Raw genomic sequence first — 14,455 nt, forward strand, 5'->3', positions numbered from 1 at the left:
TTCACCTTGCTATAGACACTCTCAAATCTCATCCCAAAACAATGTCCAGTGGAGAAACCCTCGAGGATCCACCTGAGGAAATGCACTGTTCCCCAAGTGGACACCTGTCTCAGCCCCAAACCCCGTACTGGTCCCTCCACCTGCTGGCTTCTCAGTTTAGAGGTCCAACCTCTAGGGCCATTTAACAGAGTTCTTCCCATTAAGACAGGTAGGTGGATTGGGAGGCAAGGTCCCCCACATTCCTCACGTCAGGGCAAACTTCAGGCAGAGTTGTAGCGAGGGCACAGCAGGCTTAAGCAGAGCGGCCCCACGAAAACCGGGTCTCAACCCACAGCAGGTGCGCACTGACGAGCGTTCCTTTCTGAGTTTGGGCCGTGTGTCCCACCAACGACGGCCTGCTGTGGCTCAGCACTGAGGTAGCCGCCCAAGCCTCTCACCTGGCAGCGGTGTTGGGGATGGCACCACTGGGTCCCGAGCCCGGGTGGAGCAGGTCAGGGCGTATGGGACGGGACCAACAGGCTGGACGCAGGCACGCGAGTGGAAGGTGTAGGGCGGGCCGGGTAAGTGGCTTATGAGGGGAGGGGAGGCGGGGCAGAGCTTCTGGGAAAAGGGGTAGGAGGGTTGCTTCATCCCCTGTCGGTCAAGAGGCCAGTCTCTGGGGGTTGTCCCCAAGTAGGGGCGGAACTTTCTCCTTTCTAGGAACTGAGATCATGCTAAGGAAGGGGGTCGGGTCAAGTCCTGTCAGACCTGGGGCTGAGATGAAAACGGAAGGTTTTCGGCGATGAACCCCACACCAACTTGACTCTTGCCACATCGCACGTTCAGAGCGCATAGAGAGGGGCTCCTCTTTCACTCTCAGCCCTGTAGGGCAGATTTATTTCGGAACTGGAGACGCTTGCTTAGTTGTGGTACCCAGCAGGTTTGCTTGTGGAAATGGTCTCTGGGCCTGGAACTCATTTTTGCCAGGAAGATTCCAGTACCCCAGGCTGCAGACAGATGACATCAGCAACCAGGCCTTCAAACTGGCTCCACCTGCCAGTCCCTGACCAGCCAGCTCTACCAGATCTTCTCACAACCCTCAGCTACTGCACGCCTGTCTCTCCTTCCAGCCGCTCCACAGCCCCAGGGATGAGTGGAGCTGTCCCACACTTCCTTCTGTCTCTTAAGTCTGAGATTAAGGTGGTTACAAAAGATCCCAGCTTGGAAGTTTAGGAAAGGTTTAGGTCTGGGCGGACAGGGGCCTCCTCTCCAGGCTATCTGGTATCCCCATTTTTCACTGTGAGTGTCTTGGCAGTTGGAGGCGAGCATTCCCCCTCATTTCTAAGATTCTTCTGGGGAATCCAGACCAATCAGCTCCAGGAACCAACCTTCTGTACTTCCTGACTCTGGCTCTGGGAGGAACATCAGAGAAGTCATTAAGACAGCCACACGGCAGAGAGGAGCAAGGCATCTTTAGGGAGGCTCTCCTTGGATCTCTTACTCTATCACACTGGTGTTTCAGCTCTACCAAAAGGTCACCAATCAGAGGACAGTGAAAACAGGGTTGGCAAAAAAGACCCAGAAGCAAATGCGGCAACAATCTGTTTGGACATGTATCCCGCACAGAAGTATCTTGGGGAGCAGGAACAGAAGCTCCAAATCTCCACCCACACTTTTTGGTTTGTTTTGAAATGGTTTGCCAGATAGCCCACAGGCAGATCTTGAACTCATAGCAATCCTCCTGCTTTAGCCTCCCAAGTGCTGGGATTACAGAAGAGGGGGCCCACAGACCAAGCACCGTGTGGGTTTTTCCCTGTTGAGCTAGCGATTCCTGGAACCTAGTAGAGGTTTTGCGCCACTTCCAACATCCTCAGTTTAAACCTGAGGAAATCAAAATTCAAGGCCGGTATGTGGCAGGTCAGCCAAAGGGCTTCACCGTGAGATTGTTTTGCCTATCACTGTGGATACGAGAAGAGGCAGAGCTTCAAGGGGTGGGGTATGTGAGCACACATGAGCCCAAGCAGGTCCTAGAGAACCAGGAAAATGCCTGGTTTGCCAAACTCTTCTTTTAATCAGTCATCCTCTCTCCCCACTAAGCCAAGTTTGACTCAGTGCCCTAACCCCTGAGCCACTCCCTGGAGGCCTTGCACCCTGTAGCTTTCAAAGCTAGCACACAGTGCAGAGCGGTGTGGGTGCACCTCAGTAGACTCCTATCTTAATACCGCAGGGCCAGGCAGAGCTCTGTTTAATCATTCATATTAACACAGAAATAGGAAAAGAAGCTAAACCACTAAAGCAAGGTGTTTAGTATCTGGCTTCAATACACAGCTTAGCGACCTTGGGGAGTCGTAGCAGTTTCTTCATCAATTCAAATGTTCTAATCTCGCATCCCTGAGAGTGTATGAGGATCTAATGGGATCGGGTGATCCCAAGGACCTTTCAACCATAGAATGTAATTCACAGGGACCAAGGTTGCTTCAATAGTGTGGAGCAAGGTGCACTGATGCAGTCTTCTAGAAACTGAGGCCCTGAACCTCCTCAGTTGTGAATAAAGTGAGAGTTGGGGCAGACAGAGTCTGAAAGCCGCAGGGGTCACAGGAGTTTTCACGACCTCTTCCAGCTAGAGACAGCTGTTCTGAAGCTCAGCCCACGTCAGAACCTGATCCCAACTCCTATTCTAGCCTCAAGTTTGGTCCCAATGGCAGCCCCAAACATGGAGCTGGACTCAAATCCAGTTCTGGTTCCAACTTCAGCTGTAAACACTGAGGTTCCGGTCCTCCACAACAGGGGAGAGCAAAGCCGAGAGTATTCCAGCAGAGTAGACCCACACCCCACCCCAAGGCCCTTCTCTCAAAGAGCATGGTGGTGGTAACGGAGGTAGCGGCCTAATGGCAGCAGTAATGGTAGCCCGGCAGCCTAGAGGGCCTCTCCATTCTTTATTCAGTCCCAATAAGTTAAAGGGTAAGGGCGAGGGCAGGGTCTCCTAGGTGAGGATACTGCTGACGGAAGGCAGCATTTCAGCCAAACGCTCCGAGATGCCCCGTTCCTGGCACAGTGAGTTGCCCTGCAGGTCGAGGAGGACTAGCCTGGGGCAAGAGGCAAGAGGCTGGAGAGCTGCAGTCTGATGGAGGCCTTGAGCAGGAGAGTCAAGGAAAGCTCAGTAGTTCTACCCACCCCGATGCCTGCTACTGACACCCCAAAACTAAAGGCTGCTGCTTGGAAGCACATTGGATGGTCTCTTATCCATGTCCCTGGAGAGAAAAGAAAGCTCTTAGCAGAGGCTGGAAATGTCTGCCTAAGGAAGGGTTGTGGGATCATCAGGTGTGGATGGCTGGTGAGTGGCACTTCCTATCCACAAGGGGCTTCTGGGTCAGAGGGGCTCTACCCTCCCATTTTCAAGAGGAATCAGAGTTCACGATTTTTAAAAAATTTGGAACTTCCTGATATCTAGACCACTATGTGGTTCCTAAGAATCTTACAGGTTGCCTATCTCTGAACCCTGGCTTAAGAAAGTTACACGTCACAGAACTCCAGAGCAAAAGCTAATAACAGCCCCAGACAGTACCAGGCTATCATCTCCCCTAGGTTTACCCTGCCCAAGCCCTGCTTCCTGCCCTGCCTTGAGATGACCCTGTCTGTGTCTGCGGTTTGTCCCTCTGTGGCCTGCTCCTCACCCTATGAGCTGTCTGCAAACCCGACAGAAGGATACGGTTATTGCACAGTAACAGCTCCTGCAGCCGGGGAAGGTTGGTCACACCATCCAAGGACTCTAGGGCATTATCATTGGCCTGCAGCACCTGAAGAGCAGGGAATTGGGGAGGCACAAGGTCAAACAGGCAGCCTGAGACGGGTACAAGCCATGGAGGAGCCCAGAGTGACCAGCTTAGGTATGTCAAAAAGCTCAAAGGGCCAGACTGGGTGGCAGAGAAGGCTGGGAAAGAAGTTACCTTCAGGAGCCACGAGGTCCTGGACATTGCTGTGACACAGACAATCTCCTGAGTGGAAAAAGAGGAAGGGGCCACCCCAGACGGCAAGGGAGGATGAACATTTTACCTCAAGACAGCGCAGAGCACCCAGGGCTGGGGGCAGAGCTCGGAGACGGTTATGCGACAGGTCAAGATGGGTGACTAAGAGCAGCTGCTCCAGATGGCAGAGCACTGTCAGATCCTAGGAGCAGGGGGAGGGGTGGGAAACTCAGCAAGAGCTAGGAGGTCTTTCGTCACCTGTCCTATGTGCCATATGGACCTCAGAAGACTCTGGCTAGAGCCCAGCAGAACGTAAGAAGCACACAGAACAATGCATATGAGCACAGGCCGTGTCAGGAAAGGGACAGACAAACGGCTACGGTGGGATGGCCAGTGGGAGTGGACAGCGAGAGGAACCCCAAGTGTGGAAGGGACCGAGGAGAGTGGCATGTCCTACAGCACACAGGCCTGAGGGGGCTGCAGTGAGGAGGCACGACTGATTTGTTAAGAGGTCTAGGGAGACCTGGCGGTGGTCGCACGCCTTTAATCCCAGACTCAGGAGGCAGAGGCAGGAGGATCGCGGCCAGTGAGTTTGAGGTCAGCCTGGTCTACAGAGAGTTCCAGGCCAGCCAGGGCTCCAGAGAGAAGCCCTGTCGCAGACACACATGACTAGGAAGGATGGGAAACAGAAAATCTCTGCAAACCGTTCAGGTTTCAGGCTTGGGGGCCCTGATCCAGGGTGAGAAGCACGGGGAGGCACAGCACAGTAGTGAAGGGTCTTCTTATGTTGTTTTTCAGTAGTAGGAATTGAACCCAGGGCCTTCTATATATTGGGCAAGTGATCTACCAATGAGCTATATCCCTAGTACAGCTTTGATGACTCAGGATTCAGAACCAGGGAATATATAGGATGCTGAACTGACTGACTGAAAACTAAAAATTAAAAAAAAAAAAGCAAGATCTAACAAAGGAATAGACCAAAAGAAAGATGATGGGTTCAGCCTAGTGAGGAGGAAATGTCTAGGAAGGCACTGCAATAGAGCTAGAGGTGCGGCATGGGGACAGCGGGCAGAGGCCTCGGGAAGGACAAGTGCTGAGCACATACCTTGTGAGCCAGGTGCAGCACGCGCACCTCAGCATACTCCATCCTGAGGACGCTGTTCTCCAGCAGGAACTTGCTGCGTAGGTCATCCAAGTACGCGGCTCTCATTGGGTCCACAGCCTGGTGGAGACGAAGCAGATAGTTAGGTGGGTCCGCTGTCTTCCACTCGCCCACCTGGCCTCCCCTGGCCCGTTCCCCAGGCCTAACTTGCTTTGAGGGTGTGGAAGTATTGCAGCGTCTCTTTCTCATAGAGGAGGGGGTCCAGGGCCCGCATCAGCAGGATGATGGTCAGCAGGCACCCTGGGGAGAGGGCAGAGGAATCTTTACAGTCTCTCGAGACCCCGTCCTCAAGGAAGTTCCCTGGGCAGGTTTTCTCGGCGCGGTTCTTGGGAGCTGGCTCAGGGGACGTCCTCACATTTATTCTCGGGCTCCAGCTCCTGCAGCTCCTTACAGGACTCAAGCTCAGATTGCAGTACTGTGGACTTTTCCACCGACAGCTCACACCTGAGAGTGGGCAGGTTAAGGGGGTGTGCAGCCCACAGTTATCAGGTCCAAGCCACCCTCCTTCCCCAGGCCCAGGTCTCCCGTCCCAGCTGCCCCATGTCTAGAGCCCCTCTCTGGCCACGGGCTCCTTCATCACCTGAATAGCTGCTCATCGGTGGCTGAGTCCCGGCACCAGCACTCCTGGCGACCTAAGGGAAAGGGGACAGCGTGAGGAGAGGAGCGAGAAGGCCGAGGAACTGTGTGGAGCTTTAAGCAGCCTCACCTTTGAAGAGCACACACTCCTTCTGGGCATCACTCACTGTCCAGATGACACGAAACGTGTGCTGCGGCAACTGGTCATTGAGAGAGGTGGCGGGCAGGTCGCACAGCTGGGAGCATCGGGTCAAGGAAACGTGCCGCCTCACCGCCATTCTGACTGTCCCACCCTAGCTCTGTCCCAAGCCCTCATTTCTGCCCCATCAATTCTGGGATACCCAGACATGGCTGGGCCGGTTCCTGCCATCTGGAGTCCTCCACTCCACACTCAGAGGTGCCTCATCAACCATGAGCAGCAAAGTCCCCATCCTGGAGCCCACCTGCTCAGGAGACAAAGAGAGACTCGTTAGCTCTAACAGCCGCAGACTCAGAATCCCATGATGCCTTTAGTAAAGCCACTTGACTCACTATTAGGGGACGAGAAAAGCAGACTGACAGACAGGCCTCATCCCGGCTCACATGCAGGCAGCGCAGAACATCCTGCGGCTCCGCTGGGGAGAGAGACAGCCTGGTTCGTCTTAAATCTTCTTCCTTCCCTTCTTAGGCTCAAACACCCTCCCCTCTCCCCACGGCTTACCCCGGCCGAGGAGCCAGCGGTGATAGAACCAGGCACTCTGATCATTGGGGTCAGTAAAGAAGGCATTTTGCACCAATTCCAGCTCTGTGGGGGCCAGGGAGGCGTGAGGTTTGTGAGCATGCACGTAGGATCCTAGAGCCATCCCAACAGCTCTCCAGCCCTACGCTCCACTTGTACCCTGGCCTTACACAGGCATCACATGTATCAGTTTTATTTTTACCATCGGATACCTGAGCTCCTTGAAGCCAGGAACTGAGTGGCATGCACACCCCAAAGACCAGGAAGAAGCTGAGTAAGGCAGGCTCAGAACAGGGTTGGACAGACACCAGGACTGGGGTGGAGCAGCAGAATCCTTACCAGGATCCCCTAGGCCAGTGGTTGGTTCTCACCCTTCCTGAGGCTGTGACCCTTTAATACAGTGCCTCATGTTGCGGTGACACCCCCCACCCACCACCACAACCATAAAACTATTTTCATAGCTACTTCATCACTGTAATTCTGCTACTGTTAAGAATTGCAGCGTAAGGATCTGTGTTTTCTGATGGTCTTAGGCGACCCCTGTGAAGAGGTCATTCGACTCCCCCAGGGGTTGGGACCACTACTCTAGGCCCACTTACCTTTCAGCAGCACGTTTTCAGGGAGGCGTCCCTGTGGGCCCGAGTCTGGCTGGGGGTGCAGCTGGGGCAAGAGGCAGGAGCGGTAATGCCAGGAGGAATAGTTGGAGAAGTTCCGGGTGATGAGGCTATCAGTGAAGGCTAGCTCCTCCGCAGGCGCTACAGCAGCCTGTGCAGCTACAAACCGCCGATAGTCCCAGCAATGAACTAGGGGTGTTGAGGGGGAGAACCTATCTCAGGAGCAGGACAGAGGGGAGCTGCCCCACTGAGAGCCCCAGCATCGCCTCAGCGAGCCCTAAACCACACAGGCTCCATCTGGCTCCACCATCCTTTTCAACACTACCATAGTGGGTGTTGGTGCTGGGTCCTACACATCCCTCCCCACTCTGGGCCTTAATGAAGACCCAGTATCAGGATGTAGGGCACGTGAGGATGTGGGGACAGGGCTGTGAACACTTACAGTTCCGCTCATCAACTTCAAGGAAGCGAGCACACAGTTCCAGCTCTCGGGCCCAGTTGGGCTCAGGCAGGCGGCTTAGAAGCCAGCAGCGGTGGTGCCAGGTGCCATAGGACTTGGGGTTCACACGCAGACAGCTCTCTAGGAAGCCTAGCTCTGCTTTCACAAGAGCATCCAACTCCTCAGGGGACCTGCACCACAAGAGAAAAGGAGGCTAGAGCCTTTCAACACCCAACTGCATCTTCTCCCTCCCTCCCTGCACCTGGGCCCCCACCATCCTATCTCTATGCCCCAGGTTACCCCTCCTCCTCCAGTTCTGCACCCAGGCAGGACCAGGGCAGGGACCTGAACCACTACATACTTCTGGGTTTCTAGCCGCTGGAGCACTTCTCGGCGACAGTTCCAGAGGGTGGCAAAATCAGGGTTGGCTCCCAGAATCTGGCTTGTCAGTTCTAGCACTGACTCGTCCAGCTCACCAGCCTGCCGCTAAGAAGACAGGTTACAGGGTCAGCGACCACAGCATTTTCCCAGCTCTGGGCTAAACATTATAAACTCGGAACCACCCAGAGTGGCACTGTGCAACAGGTACTATGCAAATCCTTATACAGCCTCACAGGGATTTTCTCATTTAATCTTTAAGTCTTATGTAGCGTGTACAATTATTAGCTCCATTTTACAGCTGAACAAACTGAAGACAGTAAGAGTTTCAGTGACTCGCCCAAGACAACAACACAGCAACAACAGACAGAATTCAGAGTTGGATTCCTACAGCTTGACTCTAGGGTCAAGCTTTTGGCCTGTGTTTTACTTGGAGGTTGGGGCTACCCCTGAGGGCCCCCACCTTCTGGAAGACAGCTTGTGTGGCTGACTGGTAGAGCTTCAGCTTCTGCTCCCGTTCTAGCCTTTTAGCTTCTGCCTGCTCTTCGGACGTCTTCACCTTCAGGCGCCCATGCTACAGGGATGGGTAGGGGGTAAGAATGTAGGTAGCAAGGGCAGATTTGCAGAGGCCCCAAGAGACAGCCACGCGGGGTGAGGGCGTGGGTATGCAGGGGCAAGGGGCTGGACTCAGGGGTCTCACCATGGTGTCGGCTCAGCGTTGGGGGACAGGGGAGGGGTCCAGAGGTAGCCCGTTCAGTCTGCGGAAAAAGATGTCAATCACGGAACCCCGCCCCCACAGCCCCGCCTCCAGGTGTTTCCCGGAAGCTGCCAGCGGGCCTGAGCGAAAGATCCCCGGGTGTGAAGAGGTCCTCCGCCTGGTATGCGAGGTCAGGAGGAGGCGCTCACCACAACCGGAGCCCCGGTAGGCCGGGACCGAGCCGAGGCACACACCGCGCCCGGAGAGAGCAGCGCCCGCTCTCCCGTCCCGCGGATTCCAGCACCCCCTCCCCCGCGGGCGAACCCACCTGCGCCGGGAAAAAGTGTCGGGACGTGCAGCCCGGCGCCGCCACCGAGTCCCAGCCTGGCTAGAGGGGCTCCGGGCCGTGTGAGGGCGAGGCGCTGCGCCACCTGCAGGCTCGGAGAGGGAGTTGCGTGCCTGTCATCAAGTTCTTGTTAGCTCCCAGGAGTGTGTGAGCGAATGTGTGAATGACATGGAAAGGCTCTTCCTGTTAGCGACTTAAACTGCAACCTAGTTGAAGAAGTTTCCCCAACAACCTGACACCAGCCAATTCTGGCTGTTAAAAAATTCTCAGGTTCCTTCCTGTTCTATTAATTTCATCCGCATTAATGGCTGCTATCGGGAAGGTGATGGTACTCAAATCTCTAGGCCAGATGTTCACTAACTTAATGACAATGATAATAATAATGTATCAGTATACGTATGCGTTGACATATTCAAAAGCCCACTGGAAAAATCCAGGGGCAGTGATGGTGCTTGTAATGTCAGCTTCTCAGGTCGATGCAGGAGGGTCTCGACCTTCCTAGCGCTTTAATACAGTTCTCCATGTGGTGATCCCCAGCCATAAATTATTTCATTGCTACCACATAACTATTTTTCTACTGTTATGAATCGTAATATAAATATCTGATATGCAGAATAGTTAACATGTGACCCCCAAAGGGTTTGTGATCTACAGGTTGAGAACCACTTAAACCCTAGAATCTATAGAGTCTAAGGCCAGTTTAGGTAATTGTGAGAGTTCTAATTTTTTAAAAAGTTCAGTATAACCTGTATGTCCTAGAGATATTTTAAACTATAAAAGCAAAAGATGCTGTCTTGTCTGTCTCTCCTGAATGCGGGCTTTATTTTCATGTGTACCTCGGCACTATTCTCTCTCTACTTTTTAGTTTACCCATTAATATCCTCTCTATTCCAGGCGCCACTGAAATGGTTGGAATGGTCTTCATCCCAGCCATGTCCCCTCTACTATCAATTCATCTTTTTGTTTTGTTTTGTTTTTTGAGGCAGAGTTTCTCTGTGAAGAGCCCTAGCTGACCTGGAACTAGCTCTTGTAGACCAGGCTGGCTTCGAACTCACGCCTGCCTCTGCCTCCCCAGTGCTGGGATTAAAGGCGTGCGCCACCAAGCTATCAATTCATGTTTTGTGTCCTGGAAATGGACTTAAAATGCCCACTATGTACCCAGTCTTTTTCTAGGTCCTATAACATACTTTAGAGGAAAAGAGACGTTTTTCCTAGTCATGTGTACTGCAGTCCCAGTGGGGAAAGAGAGCATACTTAAGTTATCTTTGCTCCTGGCATTGTGATGGGAGCTCTGTATATATGGGAGGCATGTAAACACACACACACACACACACACACACACACACACACACACACAACCACAGGCAGAGGCAGAGGCAGAAACAGATTGATTAAAAATACGATGCATCCGAACATGATGGCTCACGCCTGTAATCGCAGCACTTGGGAGGTTGAGGCAGGAGGGTCCTGAGTTTGAAACCAGCCTGTGCTATGTAGTAAGATGCTGTTTCAAAATGAAAGAAAATAAAAAAGCTAGACATCTTGGAGAACTCCTGTAACCCTGGTACTTGTGAGGAGAGAAAGAATCTCAAGTTTGAGGCCAGCCTGGGTTAGAAAAGGAGTTCCAGGCTAGTTTCTGCCACATAGTCTCAAAAAACCCAGTTACAGAAGAAAAATTTTATCTAGATGCTTGAGTTGACGTTAAGATTAAATAAACCATATGAGGTTCTTTGACTAATGATTGTATTGAATAAATAATAATAGAGTTATTATTTTTAATTTCCCCGACAAACATGCATGAAACTGATGCCCAAAGAGATTAACAGCTTGCTGAGGGCCACCCATGTAGTAAGTAGCTAGATAAGACTCGGATGTGATTCTGGTCTGGCCTAAGTCACCTCATTATCCGTTTTTTTTGTTTTTTTTTTTTTTTTTTTTTTTTGCTGTTGCTGTTTGTTTTGCTACTTCCGGATTTTAAAGGTGCCCAGCCACTCAACCAGATACCAGGAACACCGATGTCAACTGGTGAAGGTTTGCCAAACACAGTGTTACATCATAGTCACTAAGGGAGGAGGGAAGGGGGTGGTGAAGGTTGAGGTAAGCACGAAAGACTATTTAATAATTAGCGATCTTGAAACTGGCAAAGCTGAGTCAGGCAGGGCTGAGAGGAAGTGAGTCTTGGGAAAGACATCTGCATTCGAAAAGGCGGGGCCTGTGTTTTGGAAAGAGAAGGCAGGAAGGGCATTTCAGACATGTGTGACATGAAGATGGGGGCGAGGAAACCAAACAGACCAAGCTGGCTGGCAGAGAGAAGCTAAAAACCAGGTGCCCTCGCCGATAAGGACAATAGAATTGATGACACACCGCTTAATGGCAAGAGGAGCTGTCATGAGTTATATTTGGCCTTCTCTGTGAGGTAGTGGGACGCAGGCAGCTGTTTGAGGGCTGTGCTCTGAAACCTGGAGAGATTGCTCTGCTCGTTGTGAAAGCAGTGGTGTGTGTCAGTGGAGACGAGTCTGCGTGCTTAGAGCTCCGAGGACATAAGTAGGTGTCATCCTTATCACATAGTGAACAAGGAGGCAGGGTGGAGAGCAGCTGTGCACACAGGACGTCCAGGACCCTGAGCAGTCAGAGACCAAATATGGTTCGGAAGGAAGGAAGGGACAATGAGCCACAGTCAAAGCTGGGCTGGCAGCCATGCTCCAGAAGTAGGGGGACTAAGGAAGAGGCAGGTACTGAAGCTGGGGTCCTCTGCCACATGAGATAGGGTGTGTATTCACAGTCACCTGATCTTTAGCGTCAGTGCTAGGCTGTCACAGAGTCCTAGGCTCCAGGGACTAGTACTAGACCAAAAAAAAAAAAAAAACCTACCTTCTTGGAGGTTGTAATAATAGAACACTCTGTGGCAGGACAAAGGTGGCGCATACCTTTAATCCCAGCACTTGGGAAGCAGAGACAGGTGGATTTTTGTGAGTCTGAGGCCTGCTTTGCATAGTGAGTTCCAGGCCAGCCAAGCTACATAGTGGGACCTTGTCTCAGAAAAAGAGCAGCAGGGTTCACTAAACCAGGAGCTTGCCACTTCAGCTAGCTGTCCTTGGGATCTCCCTGCCACTACCCGCCCCCCTCCCCGACTCCCCACTGCTGAAGTTAAGATGTATCTAGGCTTTTATGTGGGTGCTGGAGGTCTGAACTCAGGTTTTCACACTTTTTTTTTAAAAAAAGATTTATCTATCTATCTATCTATTTATTTATTTATATTATGTGTACAGTGTTCCGTCTACATGTACACTTGCGGGCCAGAAGAGGGCACCAGACCTCATTACAGATGGTTGTGAGCCACCATGTGGTTGCTGGGAATTGAACTCAGGACCTTTGGAAGATCAGCCAGTGCTTTTAACAGTTCTCTCCAGCCCAGGTTTTCACACTTCCCCAGCCTCAGCCCCCCCTCCCCCACTCCCTTTTTCTTTTTAGCACTGGAGATCCTAGAGCCTTGTTGATACTAAACAAAGAGTAGGGTGGACCCCACACCCTTTACTGTACCTTTCTAGACCATGAAAAATATTTCCTGTCCACATTATTCCGTACAATACAGCAGTCCCGTGCTGAACTGTAAGGAATACGGTTGAGGGACTGATTTGTTATTTTCTGCCTTTGTTTTGTTTTGTTTTGTTTTGTTTTGTGAGACAGGAATTCTCCATAGCCATGTGTAGCCACACTGTTCTGGAACTCCCTATGTAGACCAGGCTGACCTGGAACTCGGAGAAATCCTCCTGCCTCTGCCTCCTGAGTGCTGGGATTAAAGGCGTGCGCCACCACAGCCCAACTAGGTCAGATCTCTTGAGTTTTGAGCTGGAGTGGGACAGGTTCCTACAGAAGGAACCCCTCATTGCCACTTTCCTGGTGGGAAAGAAGATATATTACTTGTTTATTTGGTATACTGTGGACAGGTGGCCGAGCACAGCTTGTTGGCATGGCCGTTGTCCAGGCTTTGAACCAAAAAATTCCAGTAGTGTTTCAGGTTAAACTAAAAGCACTTGTAGATCTCACTGTTGATATATAATAATGTTTTTCCCCTTAAACTTCTGGTGTTTCTTTTATTCTTCCTACAATTGTGAACTAATAAATAATATACATATATCTTAAGAATATACACGTCATGTGGTTGCAGATCTTGCCTCCCTTTTGTAAAATTCTCTCACCACAGAGGTAAGAACAGGTTAGTGAGAAACTAGGAATGTGGGGAGTAGGGGTGAGCATGGAATGGTCTTCAGAGACCTTTCACCACGGTGTACAGACAGAACATGTCCGTCAGACCATGTGGGCGGGCAAGAAAGACTAGAGGTTAGACCAGTTCTGTGCTAGGTGGACAGAGGAGGAACCATGACCAGATAATAAAGATGGTGAACTTCCAAGGTGACTGGTTTCTCTTTCACACTCTTCTCCCGAGACAAAACTCTGGCAACTTAAAACAAAGGCTTATTGGGTTTTTGCTCACACCAGTCAGACTGCCTGTGGGGCAGTCTGACAAGTTCAAGGCCAGACCAGGATGTGTTTAGTTCAAATTTGTGGGCCTAACAGCCTCCCTGCTTTTATTCAAACTGACCAACACTAAACTGGGGGAGGAAGACACCCCCCATGGCCCTCAAGGAGAAGTCTGGCTTTGCTCTGCCGAGGGTCTTTCTTTCTTTACTGGCTGGTTTTGCCTGCTGTCTGCTGTGTCTGAGATTTCCCCTGCTGCTACCCTTCGTGGTCAAGATTTTTTTCCCTTACCCTTTGATTCTTTAACTGGAAGAGAAAAACAAGCCCAATCAAGATGCTGAGATGGTAACAGGTGTTCTTTGAAAACAGGGAAGGGCACCTGCTTCTGAGGAAGAACAAGCAGGATTGGGAGTAGATGGGGTCAAGCTACTCCAACAATGACTCAGTATATCAGCAGATTATAAAAGAGAGATTTAAGATTTTGTAGTTTCTAGCCAGGCGGTGGTGGTGCACGCCTTTAATCCCAGCACTCAGGGAGGCAGAGACAGGCAGATCTCTGTGAGTTTGAGGCCAGCCTATTCTACAAAATGAGTTCTAGAACAGCTGGAGAGATACAGAGAAGCCCTGTCTCGAAAAATAAACAAACAAAGAAATAAACAAAATGTTTTTGTGGTTTTTGTCACCATTGGGTGGTGGTGGTGGTGCATCTTTAATCCCAGCACTTGCGAGGCAGAGGCAGGCAGATCTCTGAGTTTAAGGCCGAAGCCTGGTCCAGGATGACCAGGACTACAAAGAGAAACCCTGTCTCAAAAACCCTATAATGATGATGATGATGATGTGTGGTTTCCACAGAGGTTTTGGAATGTGGCAGGGAGAAGGAGGGAAGGTGATGTGAGAAGAGAAAGGGCCACTTCTGCTCTATTGGAGATGTCCTGAGGCAGCAGGAAACAGTTGTCTGGAGAGAGGCTGAGAGGCCAGAGCACAGGAGGTCAGCGTGGGTGTCAGGCATGTGCACATCGTAATTACACTGTGGCAGGGAATGTGCCATCCAGGGAGAGGGAAGATGAGGGAGCCCACAAACAGGCTTTGGTAGAGTCGTGGT

At 51.4% G+C, this 14,455-nt stretch overlaps 1 protein-coding gene across 2 annotated transcripts; it reads right to left on the bottom strand.

The window, feature by feature from the left end:
- Positions 1 to 2,896: 2,896 nt before the first annotated feature.
- Rabggta (Rab geranylgeranyltransferase subunit alpha) lies at positions 2,897 to 8,937 on the bottom strand. 2 transcript variants are annotated; one of them, XM_048443895.3, is made up of 17 exons: positions 8,857 to 8,937; positions 8,532 to 8,589; positions 8,295 to 8,405; positions 7,815 to 7,939; positions 7,457 to 7,644; positions 7,000 to 7,203; positions 6,383 to 6,466; positions 6,214 to 6,296; positions 6,024 to 6,125; positions 5,813 to 5,918; positions 5,687 to 5,738; positions 5,462 to 5,550; positions 5,258 to 5,346; positions 5,050 to 5,166; positions 4,033 to 4,146; positions 3,689 to 3,776; positions 2,897 to 3,111 (listed from the first exon to the last, which is right to left on the bottom strand). In XM_048443895.3, the coding sequence occupies exons 2-17, from the start codon at positions 8,532 to 8,534 to the stop codon at positions 2,963 to 2,965; spliced, it is 1,704 nt and encodes a 567-aa protein (XP_048299852.3). In that variant the 5' UTR covers positions 8,535 to 8,589; positions 8,857 to 8,937; the 3' UTR covers positions 2,897 to 2,962. The 2 variants fall into 2 exon arrangements, with proteins under 2 accessions (XP_048299852.3, XP_048299859.3); XM_048443902.3 differs by lacking the exon at positions 8,857 to 8,937 and having other exon boundaries at positions 8,532 to 8,824.
- Positions 8,938 to 14,455: the final 5,518 nt, after the last annotated feature.

The sequence above is a fragment of the Myodes glareolus genome, chromosome 12 (genome assembly GCF_982192425.1).
Source record: "Myodes glareolus chromosome 12, mMyoGla1.1, whole genome shotgun sequence".
Taxonomy (NCBI): Eukaryota; Metazoa; Chordata; class Mammalia; order Rodentia; family Cricetidae; genus Myodes; species Myodes glareolus.

Excerpts from the sequence above, each read along its gene's own strand:
- Rabggta (XM_048443895.3), bottom strand. Across the intron at positions 6,297-6,382 it reads CCGCTGGCTCCTCGGCCGGG|CGGAGCCGCAGGATGTTCTG; the intron begins GTAAGCCGTGGG and ends CTCTCTCCCCAG. Across the intron at positions 4,147-5,049 it reads TGCTGCACCTGGCTCACAAG|GATCTGACAGTGCTCTGCCA; the intron begins GTATGTGCTCAG and ends CCCTGCTCCTAG.